The sequence below is a fragment of the Eucalyptus grandis genome, chromosome 7, assembly GCF_016545825.1.
Source record: "Eucalyptus grandis isolate ANBG69807.140 chromosome 7, ASM1654582v1, whole genome shotgun sequence".
Taxonomy (NCBI): Eukaryota; Viridiplantae; Streptophyta; class Magnoliopsida; order Myrtales; family Myrtaceae; genus Eucalyptus; species Eucalyptus grandis.
Window position 1 is genome coordinate 20034883 of NC_052618.1, and position 17454 is coordinate 20052336.

General features: G+C 43.2%; 1 protein-coding gene and 1 long non-coding RNA gene across 4 annotated transcripts; both read right to left on the reverse strand.

Moving 5' to 3' along the window:
* Window positions 1–100: 100 nt before the first annotated feature.
* LOC120296337 lies at window positions 101–4461 on the reverse strand. 3 transcript variants are annotated; one of them, XR_005553285.1, is made up of 6 exons: window positions 3527–4461; window positions 2754–2816; window positions 2522–2588; window positions 2387–2445; window positions 1670–2288; window positions 101–891 (listed from the first exon to the last, which is right to left on the reverse strand). It is a non-coding gene; the product is annotated as an uncharacterized LOC120296337 (long non-coding RNA). The 3 variants fall into 3 exon arrangements; XR_005553284.1 differs by having other exon boundaries at window positions 2754–2988; XR_005553283.1 differs by having other exon boundaries at window positions 2754–2988; window positions 3522–4461.
* Window positions 4462–7825: 3364 nt separating this feature from the next.
* On the reverse strand, window positions 7826–9786 carry LOC104455169 (L-type lectin-domain containing receptor kinase IX.1). The gene is given in 3 exon segments (XM_039317592.1): window positions 7826–8403; window positions 8405–9489; window positions 9594–9786. Coding segments are annotated over 3 exon segments (1629 nt in total). The 3' UTR covers window positions 7826–8052.
* Window positions 9787–17454: the final 7668 nt, after the last annotated feature.

Below are 17454 nucleotides of genomic sequence, written 5' to 3' on the forward strand. Positions count from 1 at the left end.
CCCATATGACTTGAGCCTTGTCATGGCATCTAATGACGATGAATGAAGACTTGGAGGCCAAGAAAAACTCACACAGCCTAATAATGAATTAACATACTGTACATCATCAACAGGGGCTTTGCTTAAGCAACGAAAAAGAAGGCAAGGCATATATGCCTTGGCATGGACATACAACACCAGTCCAGCAACTGATGACAGCACAATTGTTTTTCCTCTAACCACAAACAGCACGATTTTTTGAATCATATAAAAATCTATTGAACAACTACAAGAAAACATATTTTTACTAAATCCAATAGACACAAGGATGGAATGGGTGCCCTTATGGCTTCAATACATCCATGACAAGTCTTGCCTGAAAGAAACAGATTCTGCAGCACCTTGAAGGCCCCTTTCTGAAATCTGAGGACAATCTTCCACCACAAGCAACTCTAACTTTTGTGATCCCACAAGTGGCTTCAGGCCATCATCGGTGACTCCTAGGCACTTTACCAATCGCAAGGTCCGCAAAGAAGGAAAGTGGATAACATGCTGCAGTCCCTCGTCACTTACCTCTTGGCATCTGACAAACTGCAAGAACTCCAAATACTGAGCAGAGCACAGTGCCTACGAGCTTGCTTTTCTACTTATCCATGTTTCTACCACCCCACTCAACAGTTTCTTTAAGTGTTCCCCATTCCTTGAGCAGCTTTAGGGCACCCGACAGCCCTAACCCCACTGCAGCTTCATGAATTGTCTCATCCAGAACAACTTCCTCCTCACCCTCATTAACAGGACCTTCATCATTACCAAATTCTTTAAATTCTGTCCAGCGTCCAGGCTCATCTTATACTTCATTATCTGCTTCGTCTTCATCCATGAAGACATCTTCTGTGTCAGGTTTATGAGAAACTGGAACGAGGGGTAATGGCACAATTTCAGTAACTCACTTGATAAGAAAATAACATCACATATTCTTTCAGACACCAAAGACCATATCAAGCAATTGGTGGATATAACACCGATTTGAAGAGGAAGTAACTTCAATTACATGAATGAAATCTCAAAATTGCAATGCAAGCCCAATATGCATGTCCCTCTCCCTTTCTCAGTAGAACCAACATCATTCTTAGCCAGCATATATCCTGAAAAGTAACCGTGGTTTTAAAACTAAGCAACTCCAATATGGCCAATACAGTTGAATAAGTCCACTGCTCTTCAAGACAGCAATCCCCTCGACCAGCGATTAGGAATTTAGTTTGGAAGTTAAAATGCATCCCAAATAAACAAGCTACTGTGACTGCATGAGCAACAAACTGCAAGTTGTATGTGAAAAGTTCACTTGTTTGCAAGTGGTCCAGGATGTTGTTCAATGAGGCGCATCAAGTGCACTGCTTGTTCGCACATACACAGAAGGCAAACTCTAAAATAAGTCACTTACAAACAATCTTTCAGTATGCATACAGTGAAAGAACAAGAAATGTTGCTCATTGACCATCCAAACAATACCAGGATTCTAAACTAAACAGCCAACTTAAACTAGTTTTGACCCAATAAGCAGCAATGCTACCCAAATTAGCAAAAGGCAGTAATTTGAAAAATCTGGAGAACAAAATAAGGGTTCCACGGTTCAGAAAGAAAATGTGATCGCAAATTGTCCAGGCCAACACAGAATTAATCGAATGTATACCTTCATCAACCTCGAGGCCTGAAACAAAACCTTCTATTTCTGTCATGACAACCCTGCTTTCCTGTGATTCTCCAATCACAACACTCTGATTTTCTGCATTGTGTGCACTGGGAATACTACTGGCATGAAGAGCTATCTCTTTAGGACCAGAAGCCCCCTCCTCTTCTTGCTTCTTTAGAGCCAATTTCCTGGCTCTCTCTAAAGATTTATAAAGATCTTCATCGTCATCAGCAACGACCATGTTTTCGTCATTCTCCGTCTTAACAGGAAGAGTTTGCTCCACCCGCAGTAACCTAGATGCCTCCTCTGCTTTAGCATAGGCCAATTGGTAGGCATTCTTTCTCATCCCAGCCTCAATTTTCTCTTGTTCCTCTCTGCTAGCCTGCCTCCTCCCATCCTTACGTGATCCAAGATCTCCAACACCCAACCGTGCTGAAACTGCTTCCACTTCAAGGGCATCTAAGTCCAACTTCTCTTTCTTCCGTAAGGATTTCTTTTTCTTGGGCTTTCTGAATCGAAGCAATTCTTATTGAGTGTATTAATTGGACGAGGTCTTGGCAGATGAGGTGAGATCTTTACAATGACTATTTGAAGAAGCACCCTGTAGCCTCCTTCTTAGCTGTATATGAAGTACATGAAACTTTTTTAGAACGACCAAGCAGACCCCATTCCTATTCTAACTAATGCTGAACCACAATATGCATAAAAACTAGTTACCTCTTCCAATTTCCTTTCAGCTTCATAGGTCAAACATCCACTTGAGTCAAGAGTTACTCCTGAAACCATCAAAAGAAGTGGGAACGCAATAGCTAGATATGACACTTGTAATCAGAAAAGAGAAAAAAAACTAACCTCATCTTGAGCCGGATCATCATATTGTGGTAGTACTTTCTTCTCTAACGCAGGGTCATCACTGAATCTAAAAATGACAGTGCTAATAATAAGTTGAGTGTATGCATATACCAATAGGGAAATCGAGATGCAAGTGTGGGACAAAGACATGTGACATGCAATACACAGTTAATGCACCTGCCTAACATCTGGTCTATGTTTGTCAAACATATGAACTTGATTGAATCCATACCTTCTGCATTGACATCAAATCCAGCCCATATTGCTTAAGGGGATATTCATACCCACCGATCCGCTTGCCCCATAACATAACAAGTATCGTAAGAGCAATGTAAAGGCCAAAAATGCAAGCAAAATCAGCAATTCCGGAGGAGCTATGCGACATCCAGCTCTGCACAAGTGTTGGAAATAGAGGAACAACAACAGGCGACCAGAGAACAAGAACCATGGCAACGAACTCCCCAATCCTAAGAATATACCGGCAAAAAATTGCTCAGAATATATAGCAAATTGCAGAATAGACTTGGGAACCCATTCAAACTACAGAAACTAGAAAAAGTGATATAAAGAACATGTGTTTTCAAAAGAATTCTAAGATATCACATTCCATGTGCAATATCTGTTCCAGGCCAGGGAAGATTATTGTTGATTTCTTAACATGTGTTACCTTTGCATCAAAAAATACAGATCTCTTATTTGAAAAAAACTATCTGGAGGAGCTGTTCAAGATGGGAAACAATGTGAGAATCTGACTAAGTTCCATGGATTATTTTGCCTGTCAGACCACATTTACCAGAAATCTTAAGCGACTAAGGGAAGATTATTGTTGATTCCTCAGCTCACACTTTCTGGAGCGACTAAGACAATGTTCACATTTACCAGAAATCTGACACAGGCAACTATGATAGCAAAACGATAAAAAAAAAAAAAAAAAAACACAAGGAACTACATCCTCTCTTACCACACGGAGAGCAACAACGAACGGAATTCCAGAACTGACCTTACCGCTGACCACGTCGGCAGCGAAATTACAGACGGCGTCGAGCGTGCTCTCAATCTGCACCTTCAGGATCCAGTTGGCGCGAGGTCCGACTTCCTCAACCAGTGGTGCCCGACCATGGGCCCTCGTCCGGGTTCGCCATCGCACCCTTCTCCAGCTCCTCCATCTCCTTGAACACGGCCTGGAACTGGGGCTCCATCTCCTCCATGAACTCGTCCGTGAAGCCGATCCGGCTCACGTCCAGGAAAAGCCCTAGCTCCCGGTGCTGGTACAGTCGGTTCACGTACCTCCTCCACAGCAAGCGGCAATCCTTCTCCAGCCCGCGCCTCTCCTTCTTCTCCGTGCCGTCGACCCCACCCAGGTCCGCCGAGATCTCCCTCGTGACCGAGCGGGCCAGCGTCAGGAACAACGGCCAGTCAGCGGCAGGGAGCCTGGTGCCGCTCGGGAACGAGACCGAGGCCGCCTCCCTCTTGCCGGAGGCCGATGGCTTCGCGGCAGAGGCCGGCGGGAATCCTTCTCCAGCCCGCGCCTCTCCTTCTTCGCCGCGCCGTCGACCCCGCCCAAGTTCGCCGAGATCTCCCTCGCGACCGAGCGGGCCAGCGTCAGGGACAACGCCCGGTCAGCGGCGGGGAGCCTGATGCCGCTCGGGAACGAGACCGAGATGCCAGAGGCAGATGGCCAGCGACGCTTTTGGGCAGGTGCAGGCCGAGGCAGAGGTCCGAAGCCGGAGCGAGAGCCGGAGACGGAGGCGGAGGAGGTGGGATGCGCGGAGAAGGAAACAGAGGCTGTGAGCGTTTTTTTTTCTTTTACGAGGAGAGGAGAGAGAGAATCCGCCCATTTAAGTGAGGAGAGAGAAAAAATTTTGAGCGGGAGGAATACACTGATCCTCTTTCGAGCCGAGCCGAGCCGCCCTAAAACCAGCCCTTTTCTCATTTTCGAGGGGGTCCCGCTCAGGACAGGTGTCGGTATGTGAGTGGTTAGTGCGCACCAGGTAAGCGGATGACGTGGCGCGCACTAACCACTGAATATTTTCTCGTCACAGCCTGTGCGGGGGGGGAACGCAAGGACTTGCTCCAGAAGATTAGACCCATCTCCCAAATGTTCTCTAGGACGACAACCGAACAGGTAGACGGACAAGGATAGATGAAATGAAAAATAAAAACCCAAACTTTCTTGAAGAATTTCAGCAAAGCGAGGTCGGACGCGGAACTAGGAGGAGGAAATGAGCAAATGGGTATTGTAAACGGACACGTAGGCATGTCGGGTCGGCCGGTTTCCTTATTTAATGCGATTTCATCACGTGGGTCGTCCTCGCCTGTTCTTGGGTATTGTTTTTTCCGGTCCACCATGGACGACACTCGCAGCCAACCATGGACAACACTCGCATGACCTCAAACTCGGAGCTTTGGTTAGCGCTCGAGTTTCGAGCTCGGCCTCAAGCCATCTCACCGCAAACGAAGCTCAATGAGGTCTCCATCTAGTAGCGCATTGTCCCTCCTCGACCTGAAGTGGCAATGAGCGGACTTGAGCTCGAGCCATGGCGGACGAGAAAGAAAGAAAAGAGAAGTGGAGAGAGAAGAGGGGGCGCCGAGGAGTTGTGCAGAAACGGAGGGGAGGAGAGAGAGTAAAGGGGAGAGAGACGGAGTTAAGGGAGAGAGTGGGGGCTGACAGTGGGCCCAAAATTTGCCACGTGTCGATTTCTCTATGGTCTTACATTTCGCCTACGTGGATAGTAAAACCTACCCAATATTTTCTCCGAAGGGGAGGAAAAGGGGAGAGGAGAGAGGAGAGAGAGAAAAGAAAAGAAGAGAGAGAGAGAAAAAGAAAAAAAGTAAATAATATTACGTCTCTTATTCTATTTTCTTTTCTCTTTCCCTTTTTATTTTCTTTTGGTCTTCAATAATTCCTCCGATAATTTCTTTAATGAAATTTTGGACTCGTCAATAATTTGACGGACGATGAGACAGATCCAAAAAATGAATTGTGACATGCTCGAATATTCGATTCCCGATACTAATTTAAATTTCATGGTTAGAATCAATCAAATGCGATTTTAGTCCAATCTAACCAATTGAGTAGCTTTTAGGGATTTTATGAGATACATCCCCTAATGGCTTCACCCAATAGGTTAGTTAACTCGTGAGTGATCGCATTTCGAGAGAAAAAGGACCATAGGCACGTTGACAACATGCCCATTTCACTTTATTGAAACGTGATCAAATTTCAGGATGTCACACCCACAAAGAACCCGCCCCCGCAACTTCGCTTGGCCTCCGTTCGCCCGTCGCCCAACTCCGACCGGCCGCCAGTGTGGACCCCGGAGCTCCGCCCATCCTTCTCGACCCCTTGCCGCCCCCATCCCTCTCTCTTTCTCTCTGTTTGCAGCCAAACCAACAACCCACCGAGTGGGTTTCCAGCCGGCTCGTGGGCCGCTTTGGGCTGTTTCCGGGCCTCGAACCCGAGCTGTGCTTTGGGAGGGATTGTTTCTCGTGTCGTCCCCGTTGGATTGATACGTTTTGCGCGCAATTCCGGTGAGTAATCTCACTAATCCTTGCTTAGTGGACTAATTGCACTTATGAGTTGTTTAGTTTTAATTAATTAGGTTTAGGTGGTTATATTAGTATGGATTAGCGTTTATTAGTCAATTGTGATGCGAATTAGATAAATTGAGTGTGCATTTAGCAAGTAGACGTAGTCTACTATTTATTGAGGGTAGCCCGGGATTTTTCCCGACCCTAATCGGGCTTCAATTTGATAATCCAGGCCTAAGTGGAATTTTTGGCATTTAAATATTATTTTTCGGAATTAAATTAATTAATTAATTATTTTCCAAAAATTCAACTGGGATGGCCAGTGACCGGAATATTATGCTGATGATCGTGGCGAAGTCCATTTATTTAATCAGGCTTTATTTTGAGCTAAATTGAATTTTTAATATTAATTATTTAATTTTCGAAATTAATTAATTATTTATTTATTTTTCAGAAATTAAGATTGAGATGGCCGACGACCGAAATCTCATGCTGATTGTCGTGGCATAGTTCATTTATTTATTTGAGCTTTGAATTGTGCCAAATTGATTTAATTGTGGATTTTAGGGGATTTTTCCCAAATTGATTTGATTTGAGTAATTGACCGTTGGACAATTTAAAGTTGATTGTCAGTGGCAGAGGCATGGTGGTAGACTACCAATTTCAGTAGAAATTGTGGAAATGAAAGAGAAAATGTGAGAGGTATGTTGGCTCGATGACCAAGAACGTCATTTGGGATGAATCATCATGAAAGGCACGTGGCTCGGTGAATAGTATATCATCTCGGAGAATGCACGTGGCTCGGTGATTTGGTATATCGCCTCGGAGAATGCACGTGGCTCGATGAATAGTACATCATCTCGGAGAATGCACGGGGCTTGATGATTAGATATGTCGTCTCGGAGAATGCACGTGGCTCGGTGACGAAGTGTGTCACCTTGGAGAATGCACGTGGCTCGGTGATTGGTTCTATCAGTTATGACTGAATAGCAATAGCTTGAATGACTGAGAAATGGTCAGGTCGACATGTAATCGACTAGGTCGATTGATCATTGCTTTGATTTGATGTTGTGAATTGATTGACTTAATGGAAATGACCGTGAGTGGTCTTGTTAGCATGTAATCGACAAGGTTGATTTGATCGATGTTTCGATCCGTGATGTGATCGCTTGGGTGTTTATTTGATCTCGTGCTCACATGCAGGTGGGATCTAAGGCCAAGGTAAGTCCCTCGACTTGTGCTGTACTTAGGCAACCATGTGGTGTATTGGTTTCCTAATTGAGTCTTAGTGGGATAGAACTCGCTGAGACGTAGTCTCATCCCAGTTTGGGGAAAACATTTTAGGACCCCGATGAGGAGCTAAGGAGGAGGAATCTGAGAAAGAGAACTCTGAGGTGAAGTTGAGAAAGAGAATGATCTGAGTGAAGAGGGGTCAGAGGAGGATCAAGATGATCTTGAGTATGACCCAGATGAGGATTGAAATCCCATCTCTTCGTGAACCCTTTGTATATGTGTAGATAGAGTGAGACTTTGAGGTTGTGAATAGTTGTGAAGTGCTCTGTCTAATGCCATGTATCAAGGCTCGGTTGTAGATTTCAATATGAAAAATATAGCCTGCTTTTCTTCCCATTCTTTTATTATCTGGGGATTTATAACTGCTTCCACATGTGCTTAATAAATAAAATGGTCGGCGATACATAGTCATGGGATATCGCATTCTAAAATCGACCAAGTAGAAGGATGTGTGCGTGACCGAGGATCGGGGCGTGATAGTGGGACAAGGAAATATACACTTAGTTTGTTTTACAAACAAACTTCCAACAAATACTACTTCCAATATCTCACATGATAAGGATAAAATAGAAACTAGAAACCAAAGGTCCACTTGCAGACATTACAAATCATAGAACCGAATAGTTGCAATCCGTAACCCATATAAACAGTGAACTTACATTGTATTCTGAAGCAAAGAAGATGAATTGGAAGACTTATTGGAAGAGCTAGTAACTGTGAGTGCTCTGTGGTTCACTTCTTCTGAAGCTGCTGGACGAAACATGCAATGGTTCGAGCATCGAAGATGGAGGCACGATATATGTCAGGATGGGCAAATTTGGTGGGAGAATGGGTGGCGAAGCATCGAAGTTCAAAAAGGTTATCACTTTGCTTATGGGAGGCCGTTCCTTTGGGTCTGGATGAGCACACCAGAGGCCTACAATCATCAAGTGCTCCATCTGTCTCCCATTGAAATTTTCTCCTAACTTTAGATCTACCGCATTGAATAGCTTTCCGATTCCATAGAGCTCCCAAACCCATTCCACAAGTTGAATTTGGCCTTGCGATGCCCCCGGGTTCGATAGCTCTTCTTCCACATGCTATTTCTAAGAGGACGACTCCAAAACTATAGACATCGGATTCCTTGCTTGCCTTACCTGTATAGATACATTCAGGAGCCAAATATCCCATGGTCCCAGTCAATAGGGTTGTTTGTGACCCTTTGGCATGGTCGATTATCCGAGCCAAGCCAAAATCGCCTAATTTAGCCTCAAATTGTGCATCAAGTAGGATATTGCTAGACTTTATATCCCTGTGCACGACACATTGTTTCAAATCCTCGCGCAAGTATTTCAGCCCTAAGGTGATGCCTTGAGCGATATTGTACCTCTTTTCCCATGGCAGCGGCATTTTATCTTTGAACAAATGAGAGTCTAAGCTACCGTTAGACATGTACTCGTACACAAGGAGGAACTTGTTTCTCTCATGACTCCAGCCGATGAGCTCCACCAAATTTTTGTGCCTGAGATGTCTAATTGTCTTCACTTCAGCGGCATACTCCTTGACACCTCGTTTGGACTCTGGAGTGATCTTCTTGATGGCGACGTGGGAATTTGTATCAGCGAGGTGGCCTTCATAGACTCCTCCGAAACCCCCTTCCCCAAGCAACCGAGTATTCGCAAAGTTGTTAGTGGCGACGGCCAAGACATTATAGGAGTACTCCTTGGGTCCCCTTGACTGTTCAAATCCTTCGTCAATTCCTGGAGCATCTTCTTCTTCTTCTCCACTTCGATCATTTCTATTTCTCTTTAGCTTATAACCATACCAGCCAAATCCTGCAACAAGGATAATAAGCACCAAAGAGCTTAAGCCTAAAATAGCCCCCTTCACCCAGGACTTACTCTTTTTCCCTCGTGTTGGTGTGTCAACGGGAGTCACATTGGTCGTGCCATTTACATCGTCAAGGATTTGTAGACTAGAGTTGAATTCCCATGAGAAAATTGTATGAGCCTCAACCAACTGCCCTGTCGTTGCTGAGAAACCGAAGACCACCCATTCTGGCAAGTACTCTCTCAGGTTGACTGGCTGATAGTAAAGGCTGGTATAATTGTCATCATCATCTTGAAAACAAAACTCAAGTTCATTGCTGTAGAATTGTATGTGACCTGAGCATGTAGTTGTTGACCATGGAGTATCTTGTCATTCATCCACGAGACACAAGTTTTACTGACAGAAGCCAGGCTGTTTACATTGATACCGACATGATTACAGAGCGGATCCCATGTATTTGTTGAATGGTCATAGAAAGTGTCAAACTCTACCGCAACAAATGCAGTACTAGAGTTGGTAGAGTTTAAATTTGAATCTGTGAGGCCTAGAAAGCGTCCCTCTGAGCGTTCAGGGATCTGTGATCCATTGGGAGCGAGAAAGAAAACCATTCCATCAGCATGGGAGTATTTCATACCGAATCGATAGAGAAAGTAAACTGACTGACAAAATCTGCCACATTCCCTGTTGAAATATCCCACAGGTGCATCGGTTGATGATATAATGCTCGGCCAACTATATATGTGGGTTCCTCCGAAGGCGCACCTAGAGTGAGTTGGATGATGGAGTTCAGCACGGAGGCATTGCCCTGGAAAGTAATTCTCTGATCGTTTAATTGAAAAGACGGGAGATTGAAAGAAATGTTGTCAAGGATTCGGAATTGCCAGATGGAATGCTTAACGAAAGGATGAAAACTGTTTGTGCTAGAGCCTCTTTCATCCGATGCATTCTCACTGAGCCATGAGCTATCATTGTATTAAAGATTCAGAGGCTCGTCTGGTTCTTTCACCAGCTTCTGTTCATCGCAGAAAGCACCTGCAGTGCAGAAGTCTGAAAGTTTAAGTCATTGATGAAAAATTAAACAGAAATACAAAAGATAAATGCACAATCTTAGTGATGGAAGCTATGAAGAGAGCATCGCTACTGTCTCTACCGTCTCCAGATCTATTAAAGTTCATCAAGTTGGCAAGTTGACCAACTTACTAGGTGAAGAGACGCTTCGCCACTTTTAGATATCTCGAGTTTCCAAGTTATGCAAAAGATAATTAAGATAGGAAGATATTTATTTTAGAAGAATATTGTAGAAAGCCAGCAAGGTTATAAATAGGAGCAACTTGCTCGGAGTAGAAAGGCTCCTGTGCGTTGAGTGTTATTCTAAAATAATAAAGAGAACGTTTATTATATTCGCGTTTTTGAAACTCAACAAGTGGTATCAGAACCACCACGTCTTTGAAGTTCGACAATTGTTTTCAGAGACCAAGTGCTAGGGAACATATCAGAGCTAGTCGCCCAAAATTGGAGTATCAAAGCCAGGTTATCAAGGGTCAAATCAAAGCGAGGGGCCAGGGACCGTATCAAAACAAGTGGTCAGGGTGTAGTTTGTTGGGAACCATGAATCTAGCGACAAGTGATTGTAGTACAATGTTCATCGTATGAGTAGTTCAGGCATTGTGAACCCAGCCAGCACGAATTGTAGTACACGAAGACAGTGGAATAAGACCATTGTACGAGTACGTGATCGGGGACCACTGTGCCTAAGGGTGGAGTATGCCGAAGCTCCGCTAGTGCACAAGTTAGGGATTGTGAAGTTGGTTGGGTGAGGATCAGGCTTACTTGGTATCGTGTGGACCATTATAACAAGTCACATGGCAGACATCTCTAAGTGAGCCGTGTTGAGAAGCTCAACAACTGGAATTTCCACGTACTGTTTCACCTGTTGCCCCAGAAGAAGTTGGGCACGGCAAGCAGGACAGATTCATTTGCTGGGTCAAGACTGAGATATCATTGGAGGAAGAAACAACACATCATCCTCGAATGACAGTGATAGAAGAAATTTAAATAAAAAGAAGCCGATAAGGGAGCGGAAGAGTTTGAAAGAAATATTGGCAGCATGGTTGCTAGACCCGCATCGTAAGAGAGAGTGGGCGGTGAGGGGGAGCGTTGAAGAGAGCACCACCACTCTCTCTCCCTGCTCCAGATTCTTCTTGGAAAGTCCATCAAGTGAGCATGTTGGCCAACTTGATTATTGAAGAGAAGCTTCGCCACTTAGATTTCTCTAGTTGCGAAGTTGTTATACAATAAATAATTAAGATAGGAAGATATTCATGTTAGAATATCGTAGAAAGCTAGCAAAGTTATAAATATCAGAGTCCAAGGGCCAGGGACCATATCAGAGCCAGCGGCCCGAGATCGAAGTATCAAAACCCAGGTTGTCGAGGATCAAATCAAAGCAAGTGATCAGGGACCTTATGAGTACAAGTGGTCAGAGCCCAAATTGTTTGGGACGTGAATCCAGTGAGAAGTGACATGGAGATGAATGATCTCATGTTATTTGGTAAGGCCAATGACAATTGTAATGCCGAACCCTGTTCCTATGTAGGTCAATAGATTAATGTAGACAAGGTCAATTAACGAAGCAATGAACCAACCATGGACGATATTCAAGAGTTTCCAGATTCAATACTAGGCCGACAGTCCCTTCAGCTAACACTTCAATTTAGCAGTTAGCCATGGTACTCGATTGACCAATCACACTATCAAACAGATAATGTTCACTTTGGAAAAGAAGAAATGAAGCGATGTAAGGTGATAGGGGGCACATTAAAAATGCAGAATTCTGCAACAACCCAGCAAAATGGCATTAAGAACAAAGAGAAGAGCATGCGACAAAACCGAGAATTCTGAAACTACAAGAAAGTACTACATTTTATTGCCTTTACCTTTGGAGCTTGGATCGCGGATGTGGGACTCTTCACGACAAAGCCAACAAACACTTCATGGCGAGGACGAACAGAAATGATATAAACCAGGTTTGATTATGCTGAAGATATTTAAGTCGAATTGACCAAGACCTAGGCAGTAAATGACGGCCAAACCAAAGAAGAAGAAGTCCTGTTCAAGGGAAAGAAATAGTGCTAAGGAAAGTGTCTCTATTGGGGCATTCTTCGATGGTTGACTGGAATTTTGAGTCTTCATTCCTAATTCATTTCTCCTTCTAGATAGCTACGCTCTTTTTTTCTTCTCCACTCGCGTGCTGAGAAAAGAGGGAGTCCTAATCCTAACCGTGCCACGCGTTTCCCAACGGACCACATGTTCCTTTTTCTTCTTTTTTTTGACTTTTTATAGGGTTAATAAACGAAGTCTTCAAGGGTAGCTTGACCTGACCAAAAAAAAAAAAAAGGTTGCTTCACCTAAAAGTTTAACGATAAAAGGATCAATATTGCCTTTTCCTAGCCAAAAGGCCATCTTGCATTGAACACCACTTAAAATGACATGCTGGCAAAAATGGATACTAAACTGGTACAATATCATCATGATCCATCTCGAGGAAGAACGTGCACATACATGGCATTGGTGGACTTTTTTAGGAAGTTCGTTTTAAGATATAAAAGGTTCAAAATTGAAAACTAAAATTTGTCAGATATTAAAAAAAAATAAAAAATTGGTTAGTGAGGTATTTTACCATGTGATCAATTGAAGATATTTAAAGAGGAAAAAAAATGATTGACATCCCCTAAAGGCAACATGTCATCTTTGTTTTATATAATGGTATGGATTAGTAGACATTAGGCAAATCTAGCTTCTCAGTGTATTTGAATCAATGTGTCAATTTTCATAATGTTAAACACAATGTTACAAGCTAAAGTCAGTCACACCCAATGTTTGTCTATTTATCAAATCCCAATTAGTTTGCTTTATTGACTCTGGTTTTGTTCCAACATGGCTAAGTGCAACATTTCTCTAGTATAGATGATCCTCAATATATATCTTCTAGAAATTAAAACTATTCCTATTGAACTTGCCAATTTTCACTTCTTCTTTTTTTCCTTTTGTTGCCATCGATTTGCTTTAACTCAATTGAGTTTGGCTTTGATACCAATTATTCCAAAAACAAGTGATCGAGCAATAAAATTTAAGAATGAGAAAATAAATGGAACATCATATCTACGTGATTCAATTAGTTGGGCTTCTTGAATGAGGATTAAAGCACAAGATTTCATGATAGATCGAGAGATAAAATAGAGATCATAATTATACTCAAGTCATTCTGTGTTTCCCAATTCCAATTACACCAAATAATTCACATAGAACAATATTTAACCCTCATAATTTCTTACCAATCATATCAATACCTAAATTTTGACTAAGCATTTATGATTAAATTGCATAAAATTAAAGGACTAATTCGACCTTAATAAAAAAATATTTTCACATCACATAGGCATTAATATTATTTGCACATACTAAGTTTTGTTTTTATTTTATTTTACTACGTTTCGGATAAATACGTATTAAATTAAAAATTAATTATTAATTTTTAAGAAAAGAAAGCAAACGCCCGTAGGGGCTCGGGTTTCTCTTACCTCATGCGGCCTGAGCCCAACTCACCCAGCTCATTTCCGCAGCCCGACCCTTCCTCTTCTCTCATTCTTCCTCCTTCCACATGCCACCGAGGACAAGAGAGTAGCCGGCGCAGAGTAGCAAAGAAGCAGAGCAGAGCAACATGACCGGGGTAGGCGGGCGATGTGACTGGAGCAACTCGCCGGCGGCAGGCCCACCTGCCCCACGTACGGTCGGACGAGTCGTCCGACCCCCATAAAAGGAGGAAGGGGGGTGGTTTTCCATTTCGAAGGGGAGGTTTTCGGAGAGAAGGAGAGAGGGAACCGGGAGAGAGGGCCTGAGTCGGTGAGAGTTGGCCGAGAAAGAGACAGCGAGAGCTGGGTAGGGCCGCCTCCGGCGACTATCTCGCTACCCCTTTTTCTGCCCTGTTTTCTTCGGTCATAGCCCAATTGCGGCAGAGGCTTGCCGTCGCTCACGTACACTTAATCCCAAGCGTCATCAAGCCTTCCCCGGTCGGTCACTGCCGGGCGCCGCTTGTGGTCTCGTGTCGACCGTGGTTGCGTTTGCGTATTCGAGCCTTAATCGGCTCGGTTCTTCTCTCCCGGTCGGCGCCCGCCAGGTGTTCGATAATATGCCTGAGTTAGATCTGCTTTCGCGTTCTTGGTTTGGGGCTAGATCGACGTTACCTTTGTGTCGTTAATCCTACCATCCGCCGCGATCCCGAGCTTGGTTGTCGACCTGCAGCTCCGATTCCCTTATTCTTAGGTTTGGGCTTTGTTTTTATTACGTGTATTTTGTGGGTGTTGCCAGAACGGGCTCATTCATGGAGCCCAGTCTGGCTGAGGGCCCGACCTGGGTCCGGTTGTTTATGTTATAATAGTATAGTATTATTTTTTTGAAAAATAAATAAAAATATGAAAAATCTGAGAATAATTTATATTTTCTAAAAATTAGGAATAGCTTAAAAAAAAGGGTTTTTGAGTAGTTTTCTTTAAAAATGCATGAAAAATATTTCTAAATAATCAAACCTCAAAGCTTAAATAAGATTAGGTACTACCGTACTAGAAGGGTATTAATTAATTAACTAATATAATCAAGTTCTCGATTCTAATTTTTCTAGTTGCGTAAGAGTAAAGTATTTCTCTCAATACTTTATATATGTTACTAATCGACCCATCACAAATCAATTAGATGTGACTTTTATGAAGATGATTTATAGGTTAGACTCGGCCCATAAGTCACGAATTGATGGGCTTAGAAGAGCTCTTACTAAACCTAGACTTAGCAAGCCATTAGTCTCCATGCCCACAGGAGTGTTCAAGAGGTCGCGACAAATCTCACAAAAAGAATTCACTGTTATCACTACAACATTTATGAAGTTGAATATTGAAAGCTCATCTCGAATACAATTTGCGAAGAAGGTCCACTTCTTATATGTACTACAATTTGATCCAAAATAGGAAAATCCCTTTTGAGAATCCCACTCAAATGATAAAACCTACTTGCCTCAAGATTTCGGGGTTAAACTTGAGACCTCTATTCAAGATGACGCAGCTTTCTCATAATTCTGCCGTGTTGAATTTTTCCACCAATTCTCCTAGAAAAACTTAGGCTCCTCTAGGATTAACATCTCCGAGACCCTAGTTTTATAGGTGGTAGTTGAAGTTTGTGGCCAAGTTAAAAACCCGAAAGCGATCTCCGACAAACGAAGAGATATATTGCGTGTACAAGTCGATGGATTCATCCCATAAATAGGGAAGGCCGTTCGGTCATATATTGCTTGTAATCCTTTCTCAATATTCCTTTTCACCCTTTGCTGTGTTGTCCCAAAACACTCAAACACGCATTGTCACATCAAAATCCATATCAAATACTACCACGGATATCTCACATAATATGGAGCAAACAGAGACTGTAAACTAAAGGCCTGCTTGCATATATTACAAATCATAGAACTAAATTGTTGCAATTCAAAACCCATATAAACAGTGAACTCGCACTGTGCTTCGAAGCAATGCAGAAGAAGATAAATTGAAAGACTTCTAGGAAGAGCTAGTAAATGCAGACAGTTTAGTACATAAGCGCTCGGTGGTTCGCTACTTTTGAAGCTGATGGACATGACATGCGACCATTCGGGCGTCGAAGATGAAGGCACGATATATGTTGGGATGGGCAACTTTGGTGGGAGAATGGGTGGGGAAGCATCAGAGTTCAAAAAGGTTACCGCTTTGCTTATGGGAGGCCGTTCCTTAGGGTCTGGATGAGCACATTAGGGGCCTACAATCATCAAGCACTCCATTTGTCTCGCATCGAAATTTACACTAAACTTCGGATCTGCTGCATCAAATAGCTTTTCGATTCCATAAAGGTCTCAGACCCATTCCATGAGTTGAATCTGGCCTTGTGATGCTCTCGGTTCGATAGCTCTTCTTCCACATGCCTTGCCTGTATAGATACATTCAGGGGCCAAATATCCCATGGTCTCGGCCAATATGGTTGTTTGTGATCCTCTGGTGTGATCGACCATCCAAGCTAGGCCAAAATTGCCCAATTTAGCCTCGAATTGTGCATCAAGTAGGGTATTAATAGACTTTATATCCCTATGCACGACACATTGTTTGTTGCCATGGTCAACACGCCATAGGAGTATTTCTTGGGTCCCGTCAACTGTTCAAATCCTTCATCAATTGATTGAAAATCATCTTCTTCTCCATTTGGACCATTTCTATTTATCCTTGGCCAATAACGGTACCAGCCAAATCCTGCAACGAGGAGAACCAAGACAAAAGAGCCTAAACCTAAGATAGCCCATACCCATGACCTGTTCTTTTTTCTTTGAATCGTACCACCCGTTGGTGTGTCGGGGACTTGAAGAGTGGAACTGAAACTCCATAAGAAAATAGTATGAGACTCGAAATATGTTCCCGTTGCAGCTGAGAAACCGAAATTTACCCATTCTGGCAAGTTGTCCGTCAGATGGGCTAGATGATAGTGGAGGTTGGTTGAATTATTACTAGAATCTGCGAAAACAACACTCAAATTCTTTTCCGTAGAATTAAATGTCACCTGAGCATGAAGTTGTTCACCGTTGAGTATGCTGTACTTTACCCACGGGACACAAGCGTGATGGACAGAAACCAAGCTATCTACATCGATACCAACATGATAACAGCCTGGATCCAGTCCATTATTTGTGAAAGTATCGAACTCTACTGCAACAAATGCAAGACCGGAGTTGGTAGAGTTCGTGAGGCCTAGAGAGCCTCCTTTTGAGCCTTCAGGAATCTGTGATCCATGGGGGCGAGAAAAAAGCCAATCCATCAGCAAATTCCGTGCGGCTCTTAGAATCGATAGCAAAAGTAAATCTACTGGTGAAATCTACCACATTCCCTGTTGACCTATCCCACAGGTGCATGGATTGATCATAGAGAGCTCGACCGACTATTTCATTGCCCCTCATGGCTGCCTTGACTAAAGAACGTTCCATCGTGGAGCCCAGTGCACTCGCATTGCCCCGGAATGTTATGTTTGATTGGAAGGATGTGAATCATTAATTGGGGATGAAAAGGTCAAGCGCGCAATCTGGCGATGATGTCCATGAAAAGAAAATGTTTGAACAAAAAAATCTTTTTTAACTCATTAGATACGATATGCGGGGCAGGAAAGATTTGAAAGAAGCCATCTTCTAAGCGCTTCATCACGATTCGCGATCATTTTCACAGGGAAAAGCCAGCAAAAACCCA